Source organism: Neoarius graeffei, chromosome 4, assembly GCF_027579695.1.
Source record: "Neoarius graeffei isolate fNeoGra1 chromosome 4, fNeoGra1.pri, whole genome shotgun sequence".
In the NCBI taxonomy this organism is placed as follows: domain Eukaryota; kingdom Metazoa; phylum Chordata; class Actinopteri; order Siluriformes; family Ariidae; genus Neoarius; species Neoarius graeffei.
The window spans coordinates 65,852,345-65,869,961 of NC_083572.1; the positions used below are offsets into that span (position 1 = coordinate 65,852,345).

General features: G+C 44.6%; 1 protein-coding gene across 1 annotated transcript in view; it reads right to left on the minus strand.

Annotated features, from left to right (window-relative positions):
* plxna1b (plexin A1b) overlaps nt 1-17,617 on the minus strand; it is a 422,572-nt gene that overhangs the window by 334,005 nt on the left and 70,950 nt on the right. The window contains exon 2 of the mRNA XM_060919493.1: nt 1-357. This exon is cut by the window's left edge and continues 1,004 nt beyond it. Coding sequence (XP_060775476.1) covers nt 1-151 — 151 coding nt within the window. The 5' untranslated portion in view covers nt 152-357. The remainder of the gene's footprint in view (nt 358-17,617) is intronic.

Sequence of the window (17,617 nt, forward strand, 5' to 3'; positions counted from 1 at the left end):
CAGTGGTGTTGTGAACGGCTAAGTGGGTCAAGCCCCATTCTGACGGGGAGAAGGTTTGGAAAGGCTCTGTCGCTCTTCCACAAGGAAAAAGGACGAAGGAGAGGGTAAGCAGCCCAATGAGGGCACAGCGTGCCCCTGGCTGAGACCACATATCAGCTCTATTCCACACAGGGAAAGACTGGGCTCTGGGTCAGTCTCTTATAGACTACCACTGTACTTTACACGCGTGTATATCTTATATATCCAAAAACAAGAGCATGCAGAAACAGTACTGTTATTGATCCAGTGTCCTTTTCTCTCCTCTTCTCAAAGCAGTCATTTAGTTCATCATATGCAACAACTCTACATCCACGGGCCCTGCAAGACAAGAAAAAACAAAGCGCGTGAGTAAAAACAGAACATTTCCTATTGATTATGCATCACACTTGAAAGGCAAGGAGCAGAGAAAAGCAACATCATCATCCTCCATGCTAAATAAAATGGTTCAAACTAATGTGGTCCAAGGGGGTGAAACCTTGACAACATTTAATTACTAAGACAGATGGTGAGGAGGTTCAAGATGGATTAGGAGACACCATGAACATAAACTCATCATCGGATACCACTGCAACAGCAGACACACTATGGTGCTCTCTTCGATGAATTCATAACACATCCATTATCACAATGTGTCTGAGAGGAGCTTTTTGTAGATTAAGTATTCTCTCTTTCTCCCTGGCTTACACAAAACACACTCACTCACTCTCTCTTTCTCTCTCACACACACACTTGGCTGTAATGTACCAGAAAATAAACCCTTTTCAGCAACAGGAACGCTTCTTCCATTGGTCATCATGTCAAGGATAATATTTCTTTATTTTCTACTTTGGGGTTTTGGGATTACTACTTTGGGTTTATTTGATAATTATAATTTGGACAATCTTAACCCCCCCCGATCAACTGTGAGCTACTGCTCACTAACGTATCCCCCCGCTCTCGCTTAACTCAGAATGCAAGCGATTGAAGGAACAGGACAGTTATTATGAACGTTGACTTCAACAAATAATGAACCCTGAAAAAAAGCAAGAGCCGTGGTCTCCTCCGGGATTTCAAATAGCATCTTGGTAAACTCATTTTGAAATAGCATTTAGCTTCTTGAAATAGCGTCAAAATCCACCCTGTGTGTTTCGTCAATGCATTGTCCGTAAACAGGAAGTCGATGTGTGACAGACCTGAAAACGGTATAGAACCCCAAGCTGAAGTTTGGTACCAAGTGGCTATGATTTGTGGTTGCTGAGAAAAAGCGTGTTCCGGACCGACGGAAATACAGAGATACTGGTAAACCAGTATACCTCCCTCCTTCGGAGCGGGGGTATAAATTAACCCCCCCCCCACACACACACACACCATCCCTTACCCATCATGATCCAACTGTTCAGAAGATTAAACAGAATGGATGCCACCTATACTAATACTGACCATCTCAAAACACTTCCAAAGGTTATAGTCTACAGCAACCAATGAACTTCGACTACCCTTTGCCACCATGATTAGACCAGCACTGCATATTCCCAGAGCAGGAGGAACAGCATGGCTTTGGACAGTAGTTCCAGGTGGAATATGAATGCCGATTAATGCCATATTGTTTCTATAGAAACAGCTTAAACGCAGGGACTTGCACAATGAATGCGCCACATAAGCCAAGCCTTATAATAATAATAATAATCATCTCAGGTCATAAGCGCTTTGTTCTACTCGCGGTCAGGTCATACCATCATAAAAATGGTACCTACTGCCATCTGGTGAGGCATGCCGTAATACAGATGTGAGTAGGGGGTCAAACTCTCGCGATTACCAGAGGACTGGCCCCCCACTGTAACCCTCGCTATGTAATATGCGAGAGGTCGAGGGCTATAGAAACTGAAATTGGCACCACCCAATGTGCCTTAAAGCGATTAACCAGGAAATTTTTTAACTGCGGGGCTATGAATGCCATCATTATCCATTAATACAAGATGTTCTAGAAGGGAGAAGGAAGGGGGGGGGGGGAAGGAGGTGGACTTTAGCTTAAAAAAAACAAGTTGTAACGTCAGTCCGTTAGGCCATTTCCCCGGGTGCGGCCATACTGGATGCGTCAGACACGTGGATGTATTCGGAGACGAAAACGAGGGTGGCGCTGTGTGACGTAGGATTCCTCACGTCTTCCTCGTTCCGTCCTGGATCCAAGATGTTTAGCCGAGTGGCTTCATCAAGTAAAGCAAGAAAACTTTATTCCTGGAAAAAGGAGCAAATTGTGCAGTGAGCATTTTACAGAAGATTTGTTTTGTGGAGGACTTGGATGAAAAAAATAAATAAATTAAAAATCACTGGGAAGAAGCGAGACACGAGGCAGAAACGGCAACTGAAGCCAGACGCGATCCCGACTTTGTTTCACCACAAAACACCAGCAGCATGACAGCATACCGAGTCACGCATCAAACAGCTAGAAGACAAGCAGGCAATATTTTTTTTTAAACAGGCAATAAACTACCCACTACTTTATTTTGATTCCTTTTCTAATGCTGCATTGCCATAATTTGTGTGTAGAAATGCAAACAAATTGACCGAGAAGTCACGCTAGACCATAATATTATACTATAGTCTAGTACACCTCCGCTGTGCTCGCGGGAAACGACATCATGCACGATGGAGTTATGGCAGCCTCCCTGACAAAAAATTGTCTCGTCTATTTTCATCACTTTAGTGGTTATATCGTTAAGAACAAATTCAATATACATTTTTGTTATAAAGGACAAAGACGGACTTTTATCTCAATTTGTTTATTTGCGAGATATTTTCTTTAAAGGGGAACCGAAGTCATTTTTAAACTTGCTTTATTTCTTTCTTAACGCGTTATTCAATTAAGTTTTCGGTTTTATTAACCTTATATCGTGATTCGTATTCAGGGATCAAAACGGGAATTTGGGAGCACTGGTCCATTTGGACCAGTGCCTCTCATAACCCCTTTTCCACCAAATCAGTTCCAGGGCTGGTTCAGAGCCAGTGCTGGTGCTGGTTCACAACTCGTTCAACTTGCGAGCCAGCTGAGAACCAGTTTGCTTTTCCATAGCTCGCAGTGCTAAGCGGAGCCATGTCATTACGTCGCTGTATACGTCATTACGTCGCTGTATACGTCAGTTACGTCGCTACGTTTACATAAACCTTGGCGCGAATATCGAAGCAAAAACAACGCGGAAGAAGCAGCAGCAGCAGCAACAACAACAATAATAATGGATGACTTCGCGTTTGTACAGCTGCTGCTTCTCGTCGCATAAAAATGGCGATCTTTCGCGGTCTTGCTATTGTTGTTGGTCTGAACAACTCCGCCCCCCCGCTGACGTAAGCGGTTCTTTCCTCTGGCCCAGCAGAGAGTTGGTGCTAGCCTGGAACCGGGTTTTCTGGCCCCAGAGCCAGTTCTTTGTCAGTGGAAACAGAAAACCCGGTTCCAAACTAAGCACTGGCCCCGAACCAGCCCTGGAACTGCTTTGGTGGAAAAGGGGCAACAGAGGTACTGGTCCGAATGGAGTAGCACTGGTCCGTATTTATAATTACAAATTTCAAGCCGATTTTATACATATTTATTCATACAATACAACCATATTATACATGAGTGATCAATTTCAACTGTATATAAACTTCTTCCTCAGTCATCTCATTATCATCATAATCTTCGAAACCCTCATCCAGATCATCATCATCTATCGGGTCATACACCACATCATGCTGCGCCTCCTCGTCATCTTCATCTTCCACCTCCTCATTCCGTCTCTCCTGGGGCTCTGCATCTCCTGCCACATACTCCCTCTCATCACCTGCAGGCTGCTCTGGCTCATCATACTTGTTGAGCGATATCCGTTTGTTTTGATGGCTGTCAGAAATGTCAAGCCAAGGACTTTTAAAAACTTCGCGGGGGTCTAATCTATCTGACCAATAGCGGTTCAAGTTACATTTGTCTTCACGGGCAGCAATGAAAATGAACAGGAAGAAACGAAACTTCGCGCAGCCATGCTGCATGTAGCGGTGTATACTGTGCACGTAAACAATATGGCGGCACCCGCGTCTATGCCAACTTGACAAATGTCTCACAAAATCTATTGAAATTATCGTAAAAAACGGTAAAATAGACCAAGTTCTGCTTAAAATGGGTGAGAATCGTTGATAGAAACCATTGAGGCAGTGAGTAGTTTGATATATATAGCGTGGCGAGCCAGTCGCCCACTCGGTCGAGTACATGTTGTCACTAGTCGCCCGTACCCTTTCTAACTCGCATTGGCGAGTGGGCGACCGCCCATTTCGATCCCTGTGTATTGGCATATTATATTACACTTCTCAGCCTTTTCGGTTTTTAGCCATGTTGAATGCAGTTGGTGTGATCCACGGCAGGTGTCGCTTATCCGCACGATCTTCACGAGACTTCAAACGTGAAGAGTCAGTGCCGCCATTTTGAAAACTGTTTACACAGCGGCCAGATCGCCATATCATTCCAATTTAGATTCATTTCGAGATTTGCCAGCTTCATCAGTGATGGAGTGTCAGTCCTGCGCGCTGTGGCGCGTGCACCTGAAGGCGCACCTGAGCTCAAGTAAGGAACTGTGCGTTTGCCTATTTAAGGACTGCACTGATGCATTTGCATCGCAAAGTATTACGATACGCATGTACGCATTACCGAGCCTTTCTACCCGTTGTCTTGATTTCCTGTTTCACGATCCTTGTGCCCGTTTCTCGTTCTTGTCCTCGCTTAGCCTTTGATGTAGTGTTTGCGCCTCGACTGACCCTTTCGCCTGTATTCTCGTTTTTGATCTCGCCCGCCGTTTTGGATTGTTTGCCTGTGTATATATTCTCACTTTATATATATTCCGCACTTTATTAAAGTGTATACTTCTGCACATACATCCGCCTCCCTCGAGATTATTCCATACGACTTCGAACCAACTGAGAAGAGTTGGAAAGACGGCAGGATAAGGACGAGCCCGTTGTGCTGGTATTTACGTCATTACTGTCGCACAGTTAAAACATGCCAGATCAGTTGGCTGGTGGGTTTTCAAAATAATAAACACACGCATGTATTTTTGTGATAAATACATATTATACTGAGCGCATTTCCCACATAATCCTCACTAAGGTTTCGCACAGCACTACAAAATGGCGTCCACACTATATAGTGAGTAGGGAACGAGTTCAGACACAGGGAAAACTTCCGACTTGATTACGTCAGCATTCGAAGGAGGGCGCGCGCGTCTTTTGACGACGTTGGCAGATGTCGGTCACTTTGATTTCCGCTGTACGTTTTACTTCCGTCCTACGATGTCTCGCACAGGTCTCAGCGAATCTCGTTTACGCCCATTGCTTTGACATATGGACTGATATATTACAGAGCATATTTCAAACACTCATAACTTGCTATAGCAGCGACAAAATAGCTGTCAGAAATGCATTCTTATATTTAATAAAATGAGATGAATAGAATTTTGATGATAAATAGAATTTTGAGGTTACTACTGGGATAAGAGACTGCCTGGGAAGACCAGATCCTGTCACAGGAGGGACTTTGACTTCTTTTTTGATAAGCGCTTTAACAGTCAATGTTTCCCAACACAAGAAAGTCGTTCACACCTAGCAGCCCCCCAACACACACACACACACAATCATTTTTGTATAACAGTCTGTTGTGTGTTATTCCTTCCAAGTGCATCACAGGGGTGTGATGTGTGTCGATGTTGTAACTACACCGTGTGCTAGAAGTCTGCGCGGGACAGAATTTTCAGTCCCGCTCGCGCATTGTGCAGTCCCGCTCCCGCAAAGAATTCATGATTTTCAGTCCTGCTCCCGCCTGCGCCTGCCATATTTTGTCCCGCTCCCGCCCGCAAATCCCGCATGATGCAGACGTTCGCGTTATTTCTCACGAAAGTTCTTGTCATTGGCTTGGGGAATTAAACATGCTGAGCTTAGCTGAGCTCTCCACTGACCGATCTTTCACCTAGCGAGGGTGCGCGTTGCCAGGCGGCATGCGCAGCTGAGGCTTTACAGAGATTCCCAACACACCTACCAAAATCTACAGTGGATATTAAGAATATTGTACATTGCACATAGCTTATATGTCACGCCTCACATTTACATTCTAGGAAATACAAGTAGGCCTATAAGAAATTAATATAATTTAAAAAGACACAGCGTGATAGTGCCCCACCCCCTACTTTCTTTTTAAAGCAGCACTTACTTCTGAAGCACTGTGAGCTTCACTAGAGGAGCTCTGCTCTTCTGCCATGATCGGAGATCTCAAACACGGAAGAGCGGAAAGGAATTTTATTTTAAACACGTTTTTAGTTAGCGGGACTGCAGCTTATCACCTCTCCCGCCCGCTCCCGCATTGTGCACTCCCCCTCCCGCCCGCAATGAGCTTTCAAAATTTGTCCCACACCGCACTGCTTTGCGTCGGGTCCCGCGGGACTCCCGCGGGAGTGCAGGGCTCTACCGTGTGCTACTCATTCAGAATTCAGCTGCCTGCTGCACTGCACCCGTCTGACGACACGTAACCTTGTTTACGGTATAACTTTTGTTTTTTTTTTTTTAAATGGAGGGATATTTCGATCACCAAATTGCTGACTTAAAGCTGCAAACACAACGTGCAGCATTCGAGCTGGTTAAAAGAATGATTCGAAACCCCATTCATTTCTCTTTGTCTGTATTAATACAGCCTTCACTGCCTGGTGGACTTGCAATGAAATTTATGACTTGTTCACTCCTGAACACGATTACCAAAATCACATAAAGCGCAAAAGAGGGGCTTTGCTCGAGTAGAACACACCACTTGACATTATTTTTGAGCCATTTTAGCTGTGAATTGGTTTGATCTATCTAGGCCAGACAGACTAATCATTTTACATGTCAAAGTGTATAAATGATCCATTAGATTCACTCTGTATTTTCACGTCGAGCTAAATGCCATGCCTCATATCCTCCAACATATTCAATATCTATGCTAGTGAGCCAAGACTTTTCAGGGTGAAGGGGTCAATGCAGTCTCATTAGATCACTGAAGGAAAAAAAAAAAATTGGACTTTGTCCAGAGTGTATTTAATCTTTTTACTGAGAAACAGTCCAGCAGGCCATCAAGATTTGATACTGGGGAACGTGGTGATTGTTTTAAGATGCGAGTGGTGAAGTAATCTATAGCACCAGCTCCAGATACCGCTGTATTTACACCAGAAGGGCCCAGTGACTGCTGGGAAAGAGAGAGCGAACGCAAGTAGAGGAGCAACAAAAACTGAAACTCAAACTGGAGTCAGGGCAGGGGGAAGAGATACCCAAGAGATAAGACCAATCTGACCGGGAGAGAGAAAGCCAAGAGGAGTTAGGAATGTTTTTCTTTCTCGCACTTCTTTTCTTTGCCCATTTCTTATCTCGGTGGCCTCTTTTCCTTCAGCAGCTGATTGAGGGCCTTCTTATCTGTCCATCATCCCCAAGGACGAGAGGAGGGGAAGTGGCGTCACTCCACACAGCTCCAGCAAATAAAATTTAAAAAAAAAAAAAGAGGAAGAGAGAATTCCTCTGGCTGAAAATGCACAGCACACGGGGCCATTAGAGTGCATTACAATAGTGGTTTAGAGGAAGATACGAGCTCATAACGAGGCACGATGGCCAGCAGGAAAAGCTGAAATGGGCAGCGTGAGACTTCGTCCCATTACTACGTTGCCGTGAATGTGAGATTGATGAGAATAAACACTCAATATATGCTTGTATTGAAGATTAAAAAAAAAAAATCTTTAAAACGTTACACACAGGCCACACCCGTTAGGAACACCCGTACCCCTGCTCATTCATTTCATATGATTATCCAAAATCAGCCAATCCTGTTGCAGATGGGTAATGCATAAAATCATGCAGATACAGATCATAAAGCTTCAGTGAACATTCGCATCAAACATCAGAATGAGGAAACCGTATAATCTGACTGACTTTGACTACAGCATGGCAGTTGGTGCCAGATGGCCTTGTTGGATTATTTCAGAAACGGCTCATCTCCATGCAAAAACAGTCTATGGTGCAGGCGGGGAGAAAAAAAAAAAAAAAAAACTTTCTAGCAAGCGGCACTTCTGCCATCAGATGAGTCATGTTGACGAGAAAGGACACAGGAGAATGACCAGACCGGTTCGAGCTGACAGGAAGAAGTCTACAGTAACTCAAATGACCAGAGTCCTGTTCCTGGCTGACAGGAGTGAAACCTGTAGCCTTCTGCTGTTGTATCCATCCACCTCAAGGTTCTTATGCGTGATGCATTCCAATGGTGAACCGTTATTATTAGAGCTGGAACTTCAGACACACCAAAAAAAAAAAAAAAGCAACAGGGCAAAGGACCGTTGTGCCAGGTTGCTCCGCTGTGCGTGGTTTTCGATGCCGATTTTAAAAATAACTCTGTAAATTACACAGGGAAATGAATACTTAAGTACGAGTGAAAAATATTGTGGTGAGTGTGCGTGGAAGAAGAGTCTGGAGACAGAAATCTTAGCTTCTCGGTCGTTAGCCTGTGCTACTTGCTCTCGATAGCACTGGCTTGACTGCTTTATTAGCATTCGCTCATGCCGCTTTTCCACTACCAACGCAGCTGAGTTGGGCTGAGCCGTGCCGTGCTGAGTCGGGCTGAGTCGAGCTGAGTGGGGCTGTTGGAGTTGCGTTTCGACTACAACCGCGCTGAACCGTGCTGGCTGGAAGTGGGTGGACACGTTGGGTGGAGTTAGCGAAAGTGGGTGGACGTCACGTGATGTCGTTAGGTGGCGCAAACAGTGACATCAGTGAGCTTTTAAGCGGTAGTCTCACGACCCGGATAGTAAACAATAAACATGGAGTCGTTAGTGTTGCTGGTCTTGGTGCTGTGGCTTGTTGTCACCGACAACAGATACTGGCAAGAGCGTATAGATGAGGCGAGGCGCATAAGGCTTCAGAAATTCTCGTAATTCGTAATTATTCTTCTTCCGGGTTTACGGTGTTTACAGATCCCAGCGCGCTCGCGGGGCGTGTGTGGGCATGTGAGGACACTCCTCCTCACCAATCAGTGCACAGGGGAGTGTCTGCTCACGCCCCTAGCCCCACTCGGCTCGGTTTGGCTCGCTTCAGCCCTACTCCAAAACCGTGCGAGTTTTGGGTGCTGAGTAAGGCTGAAGCGAGCGGAGTCGTGCTGTTCTGAGGTAGTCGAAACACGAGCCGTGTCGGGCTGAAGTGAGCTGAAAAAGGGTAGTGGAAAAGGGCCATAACACTACTGACGAACGCTACACCGGCTGGAAGGTGACTGCACTGCTGCGGTGACAGTGCCAACTCGTAGTTAAGCTCGTGTTGGCCTTCGAGAAGGCTGAGGGTGATGCATTTTTTTGTCCCTCCCACTGTAAATCAAAATCTGATTGGTTAATTTATCCGTCACTTCCTGCATAAACATACACTGCCATGGCCTTCCGTCCCGGCAATGAAGTCCGAACCAATGAGTGAGCCAGCGCTTAACTCTTCTCAGCTGGGAGATGAACAAACAAACAAAGCTCACTGGATAACTATTTTAATGTTTTCAGGACAGTAACCCTTTCATTTCTGAAGCAAATCTGATAGAAAACGAGGCCGAATTAGAATTAAAAGAATAATGAGAATGAAATTTTGAAAGCAAGAAAGAAATTAAATAGAACATGTGAAATGCTGATATGTTTGGGCCTTCTCTGAACGCCCTGACGGTTTCTCTCTGGTGCTTTCTGAGATGCTTTTCTGCTCGCCGCTGTTGTAAAGAGGAAACACACACAGGATTCCTGTCAGCTCGACGCAATCTGTCCATCGTTCTCCGAATACAACTCGCTCATCAAGTGCCACTGGTGGCGTTTTCCAGGGCCGTAGCCAGCATTTTTAAAAATCACCGAGGTTCGTGATGCGCAGAAAAATTTGGCATCTTTAAATGAGGGGTGAAGTACACGCCACACAACAGATCTATTCCTGAAATTACTTTTAATGGTGTTTGAACTGAATATCATCAGTTTTGAAGAAAAAAAATAATAAAAAATCATGTATGTGGCAAGAGCAAGAATAATTTCAGCTTGTTTAATGGTTTGATCTGGCCCAAGCAATGAGGACAAAACCGCGCTGCTTCAAAATTGTAAATTTAACAGCTTCATGAAAGTGCGCTGATGGTTACCATGAGGGGGGGAAAAAAAAAAAAAAAACACGCGTCTCCTGCACTGCGTTCCTCCCCCAAGCTGCGTACTCATTCGTTTTTGTGTTCTTGGTCTCACAGCCGCATGCACAAAACAGACACAGAATCAACGTTTAACATAATTAACAATGCACTTTTTACGGAGACGTTTTAATGTTATTCTTTTTTTTTATCCAGTTGAATATTTAGCGTACAAATGTATTTTCAGCTCTTAAAAACGACCGAGGTCCGGACTGCAGGGGTCTCAGAGCTGGCTACGGCCATGGCATTCTCTCTCTTATTTTTTTAATATGAACAGAACCGGATTGTGCACTTTCTACTGTATCATCACGCAACATGTTAACCAAATTGATTTAAGATCAGTAAATACATTCTTGACATAAGCAGGCACAACCACAAATCAAATGACGGGCTTGCCGGGGGGAGGATCTAATTTTGTTCTCAACTGTACAAATCACATCATGCACTGAGAACAGATGTCAATTTAAAAACAACAGTAGAGCACAGACAGCGAGCTCATTTAGGCATGCCATTTGTGCGCTGAACATGACTGTGTGAATGTGTATAAAAGAGAGCGCGCGCACGCACGCGCACACAGGCGCATGAGAAAGAGAGAAAATAGGGAGAGGCAGAAACCTGTAAGAGATTGTCTCAACACTCATTTCTCTTCATTTGAGAGGATCAGTCTTGACGTAGCAGACCGTAAATTTCACAACAAATTGCATCTGCGCACTCACGTTGTTATCTGGCCCAGTAATGGGCGAAATGCTATCAGCGCTCGGGCCCAAACACACACAACCATTTACAGCGAGTGGAGTTAGTGCACAATGGTGTGCAGAGAGAAACAGATTCGGGGTAGTTATCAAACCTGTGCTATGCTACACTGCCTGGAGAATGACTGACAGCTGGGAAAATGGTCAATTCTCTTTCCCTAGATGATGAAGAAAAAAAAAAATCTCCCCTTCTCCAATTTCCATAGAAGCATTCTTGCCTCATCTGACTCGCCAAATTTCAATTTCCTTCCTCCTTTTTTTAAGCACATTTTGTTTGCCGTTTTATTTGCAAGTCGAGATGGGAGTCAAAAACACAAATGAAAATTCATATAAAAGCAGATAGATAGTGGGGGAGAAAAAGTGGCTGATGAAAAGAAGAAAGATGATGGATGACAAGGGCGCCGATTGTAGGACGAAGGACTGCGTCTGGGAAATGGTGAAATTTTTTGCAGGGAACCATTTTATTTTGCCCCCTTTCCCTTCTTTATTTGTTTGACCCGAAGGATGTCACCCTGGCTCAACATCCAGGTACTCTCACAGCCACTCGAACCACCCCTCCCAACACACACGCACACCTCATATACCCAGACGGAGCCCCTGGACAGGCCGCTAAACCTGTCTCCTTAGATAATGGGGTGTGGTGGCACGGCCGGCTGCTGATTTATTGCTTGTGGCATATCAATTACAGCACTCGCTTCAGAGAGAGCCGAGAGAGCGAGCGAGAGAAAAATACTGCTGAAAAGTGCGCGCACACACACACCAATACGAATTGCTATGCTCTCACACAACTGTTTAGATAAACAATGCGTTTTTCCATGCACACACACACACTATACTTGTTAATTTCAACATACGCATTCCAATTCAAAACAGTTCAAACTCCACAGACAAGCAAAAATGCCAACACACTATGTATGCGCACGCGCACACAGTTAATAAGCTCATAAAACTGCAGCATTTCAGAGGTCTGATAAGATTCACATCATCTCGACTCAACAACAAGGAAAAGGGGAGGGATATGAAAGCAGCAAGCACAGGAAGTAGCTGGTCAGCAATGAGACGGTCATTACACAGCTCACTATCCCAATAATTAAACTAAATGCACGTAGGGGAGAAAGTCATGCACAAAAACACAATCTACTCAACAGGGTGAGAACACTGTCCTCATCGGTCACACCCACACAATTCACCAGGGCACAACTGCTGTTTTGCTTCCAGCATGACCACTCTGTGTGTGTAGTGAACAGACTTGTACACATTTCGTACCAACAGATTTAGGATATTTTTGGGAAGTGAGGACATTATGGCTGGTCCTCACTTCTCGGAGAGCTGTTTGAGGGTGAAGACTTAGTTTCAGGGATGAGGTTAGACATTTAGTTGTAATCGTTAAAGTGCATATGAAAGTATGTCCCTTTACACACTCATCCAGAAGGGTAATTTTGCACAAGGCCATCTGTCTACAGCAGAAAAAAACACAATAAAACACATCTGGAAAAATCCCAAGGGAGTCTGGAGCCAGATTCGTGACGTCACGTGCGGAAGCGCCAGCAGGCTGCGCGAGCTTTGCACGGTTTCAGTGCACAGCCTGTGTAGACCAAGCGCTCCCATTTCTCTCTCACTGTCCGGGCTTTTGGAAAACGATGAGCACTAATCCCATCAAGATTGGTGTTGCTACACCCTCCTACGATACATCTGTTAACCATTTTAATAATTACGCGATAATGTTGAAGAAATTTGCAGAAAACCACCAGGTCGTTTTCTCAAACAAACCAGCGCTGATATAGGATTCAGAGGGAGGCGTCCCGCACGCGACGTCACGAAAATCAATGTTTGCTGGGAAATCCAAATGCCAAGTTTTTTCAGAGGCGGACCAATTCGCCTCATATGGCTTGATTTCAGCTGAATTTTTCTGGTATTGCGCAAGGTAAAAAAATTGCACAAAATGTGACAGATATTTGACCAAAGTTCAATATAAAATAGGAGAATTACATTGATCTTGCTCCTGAATTTACCCGTGATATGCACTAAGCTTAAGGTAGGGGGCTACGGAACACACTGCCAATGAGTGTCCCCACAAAGAAAGCAGTACGAGAGCGCAAGCGCGTGCACGCGAGTGTGTATGTGTGTCTAGCCTGAGAAGACAGCTGCCCTAAATACCCCAAACAGATGCACTGTTTTATTCCATGTGACTCCCCATCATCAACCCTTCACACACACACACACACACACACTTGTGCAGTCGCACTTGTGTTTGCAGGCGTAAACTGGATTACACTGCGACACACGGCATGTTGCAGAGCACACTATGTGGCCTGCATGCTTACAAGATCTGAACACTATATTGTAATCACTATAGCAGTCCTGGCCTCTGATCCATTCCTGAGGTTATGAGTTCGGATTCATATCACAGGCAATGACAAAATCAGCAGCCCAGGCACCTGGGACACAAACTTCTCCTGAATCAGGAATATACAGCTACGCTGAAACACCGACAAATCCGAGCAAAATAAAAGTTTTACACAAGTCGTCATGGGATGGAGTAAGAACTGAGAAATTATACTTAAATGTGTCAAATTCTTCCTCAAAAAAAAAAAAAAAATAGAAGCATGCAAGCAAACCGTACTTTAAGGGTGTATTCAGACCAGGATAGTTCAATAGTTCACTTGCTTTGGTCCGAACCAAATGTTTTTTTTATTTTTTCATTTTGGTGCGGTTCGCTTTCACACTGTACATTTTAGTAAGCGGACCAAAATCTGTCAACAAAGCCACGCGCCCTGAGGTCGTTCAGCTATTGGTCAGAGACGACACGCGCACAAAGCGTTAAGTTCAAAAGTAGTCATGGAGGCTTTCCGCGCTGTTATTCTTTTTAATGTCATCAAAGCTATATGCTTTTTCCAGTTTTTAACTGTTTTCACAATTGCGCGATTACTATGCTGTTGTACAAGTAATTTATCAACGACGACGACAAGGCGGCTACGGAGGATAGCGCTGATGAGCGCACATCATGTTGTGACAGTTCTGGTTCTTCACGCAATAGATGAATTTCTTTTTTGCGTCGCTAGTGCCGCCACTTTTTGAAAGAACGTTCCTGATTTTAATGTAGGTCTGACGGAGTTTCTTCACTTTTAGCCGACATTGTTCTGGGGAGCGCGTGAACCCCTTCTTCATTTTCTCACTGAATACAGCAAACACATCAGCATTTTTGTGTGTTCTCTCCAAAAGCTCAGATATGTGGACATCTGCCCATATATCCACAAGGGTACGCGTTTCTTCCTCGGCCCACGTTTGCCCCTACTCATTTTTTGTACTCGCCTACTGGTGACTGAACGACCCTTGACAACCGAAACAGTGTTTGCACTTTGCGGTGGAGTGTCAAGACTCTGTTTCCCATAATGCTCGACAAACGACGGAAGCTCCCGAGGTACAAAAAAGCAAAACTGTCGGATTAGGTCCGGTCTGCTTTCACACCTCCAAAAGGTCCGCACCAGGGTTCCTTTGGTCCGGACCGAGTCCGACCTTGCAGCTCGGTCTCGGTCCGCTTGTTTGGTCCGGACCAGAGTTCGGTGGTTTGTATTCAGACCAACCCAAAAGGTCCGGACCAAGGGAAATTTGGTTCGTTTGGTCCGGACCAAACAACGTAGGTGTGAATACGCCCTAACTGAAAAATTCTCTTTTTTTTTTTTTTTTTAATGTGAAGAGTAACTATTACTTATCCTGTTAGATTTTTGTTTCTAAACAACTACATACCGTTTTACATGTCTGTAAATCTGCAATATTTACCATTAGCTAGAATTTGAGTTGCCTCGCTAACCATGTTAGCTACGGGATTCAGTGATGGTCTAACCTGGCATTAGTAAAGAAAACGAGCCAACCTAGTTAAAAACAGCCAGTTAAATGCAGGGTAGGTAATTTTGGAGAAACCAGCAAGAGGAAGCCAGATTTTGAAAGTATCCAACCGAAAAACACGTGAACGCACACTGCCGGAGGACGAGTCCACGAGAGAACGCACGATGGTGGTGATAGGTGGGTGGGAGGAGTGTAACACTCATTCACATGCAAGTAAACACCTAATAGATCATAATGAATGTAAAACAAACATGGCTATTGCTAGCAGTTACAGCCATCACCTAGCTCGCTAGTGTTCGCAATATGTCTGTCGAGGCTTATGGAAGACTCCAAGCACATGTAATGAGTGCACTGGCAGAATGCGTGCAGGTAGGCCATCTAACCAGCACTGAACGAAATGGTTCGAGAAGCTTGGTACAGCCCCCATGACTGCCACACATGATGGCTTTTTATTGTCTGAGCAATTGATTTAGATATTGCTGACAGGATAAACACACAATTTCAAGAAACACAACACAAAATGCTTCGAAATTAAAGCTCGGGTCGGGAATTTATGTTCAGCATGCTTCAAAAGGAGGAGTTGTTCATGCCTTCTAGAAAGGCAAAGGAGACCCAGTTTATACTCAAGCATATTGAAATTTTACGGAGGTAGAGCCGGGAACGCTCATCCTCAAGTTCCACCCTGCAGTCTCGTGCTTTGTCCAAATGCTAATAATGATAGCTACACCGCTAAAAACATTTGGTATGATGACGAACGGATACGATTCCAGATAGGATTTTTGTACATTGAAGAAGAACTTGACTAGATGTTAAACTGAACCTATGTAACGAATAAATAGCATACAGTCGCTGGCTGGATGAAAGATGAGAACTTTGATATTTGTAACGGGTGCTTTGAAGAAATCTCATATCTTCATTATCTCTAGCCGCTTTATCCTGTTCTACAGGGTCGCAGGCAAGCTGGAGCCTATCCCAACCGACTACGGGCGAAAGGCGGGGTACACCCTGGACAAGTCGCCAGGTCATCACAGGGCTGACACACAGACAACCATTCACACTCACATTCACACCTACGGTCAATTTAGAGTCACCAGTTAACCTAACCTGCATGTCTTTGGACTGTGGGGGAAACCGGAGCACCCGGAGGAAACCCACGCGGACACGAGGAGAACATGCAAACTCCGCACAGAAAGGCCCTCGCCGGCCCCGGGGCTCGAACCCAGGACCTTCTTGCTGTGAGGCGACAGCGCTAACCACTACACCACCGTGCCGCCCGCTTTGAAGAAATATTTAAAAAAATATTTTTTAAATAAAAAAAACTTAAGGAAAGACAAGAGGAAATGTATGCAATTTTAATAACACTCAGCTCAAGTATAAATATAAAACATTACAACTACTGAAGTAATCAATTCACGGCCGAGTCATCCAACTCCTCTGTTTACTACAGAAACATGTCAACAGAAAATGGAGATGCTATACAATATAGCACATGGCATATTTTGAGTTTTTAATTTTTTTTTAAAGCATGCGACAAGCACCATATCTCGTGTTCAAAATGATGGCCAACATCTTATTGTTTTTTTTGTTTGTTTTTGTTTCTTTTTTTAATCGAGCGCACAAACACGTGTTACATTAAAGTGCATATCACAGGTAAATTCAGGAGCAAGATCAATGTAATTCTCCTAGTTTATATTAAACTTTGGTCAAATATCTGTCACATTTTGTGCAATTTTTTTACCTTGCGCAATACCAGAAAAATTCAGCTGAAATCAAGCCATTTGAGGCGAATTGGTCCGCCTCTGAAAAAACTTGGCATTTGGATTTCCCGGCAAACATTGATTTTCAGGGTGGCATGGTGGTGTAGTGGTTAGCGCTGTTGCCTCACAGCAAGAAGGTCCGGGTTCGAGCCCCGTGGCCGGCGAGGGCCTTTCTGTGCGGAGTTTGCATGTTCTCCCCGTGTCCGCGTGGGTTTCCTCCGGGTGCTCCGGTTTCCCCCACAGTCCAAAGACATGCAGGTTAGGTTAACTGGTGACTCTAAATTGAGCGTAGGTGTGAATGTGAGTGTGAATGGTTGTCTGTGTCTATGTGTCAGCCCTGTGATGACCTGGCGACTTGTCCAGGGTGTACCCCGCCTTTCGCCCGTAGTCAGCTGGGATAGGCTCCAGCTTGCCTGCGACCCTGTAGAACAGGATAAAGCAGCTACAAATAATGAGATGAGACATTGATTTTCGTGACGTCGCGTGCGGGACGCCTCCCTCTGAATCCTACATCAGCGCTGGTTTGTTTATGAGAAAACGACCTGGTGGTTTTCTGCAAATTTCTTCAACGTTATCGTGTAATTATTAAAATGGTTAACAGATGTATCGTAGGAGGGTGTAGCAACACCGATCTTGATGGGATTAGTACTCATCGTTTTCCAAAAGACCGGACAGTGAGAGAGAAATGGGAGCGCTTGGTCTACACAGGCTGTGCACTGAAACCGTGCAAAGCTCGCACAGCCTGCTGGTGCTTCCGCAGGTGACGTCACGAATCTGGCTCCAGACTCCCTTGAGATTTTTCCAGATGTGTGTTTTTTTCTGCTGTAGACAGATGGCCTTGTGCAAAATTACCCTTCTGGATGAGTGTGTCAAGGGACATACTTTCATATTATTTAAAAAAAAAAAAAAACACCTGATGCCGATTTGACCGCAATCAGCTTGTGCATATAAGGACTCTGAAGTATTATCACGGTCACGGTTGTTGATATTGTTGATAAAGGTCTGTTGTTGTTGATATTCGCCATTTTGGAAGCGCAGAATAC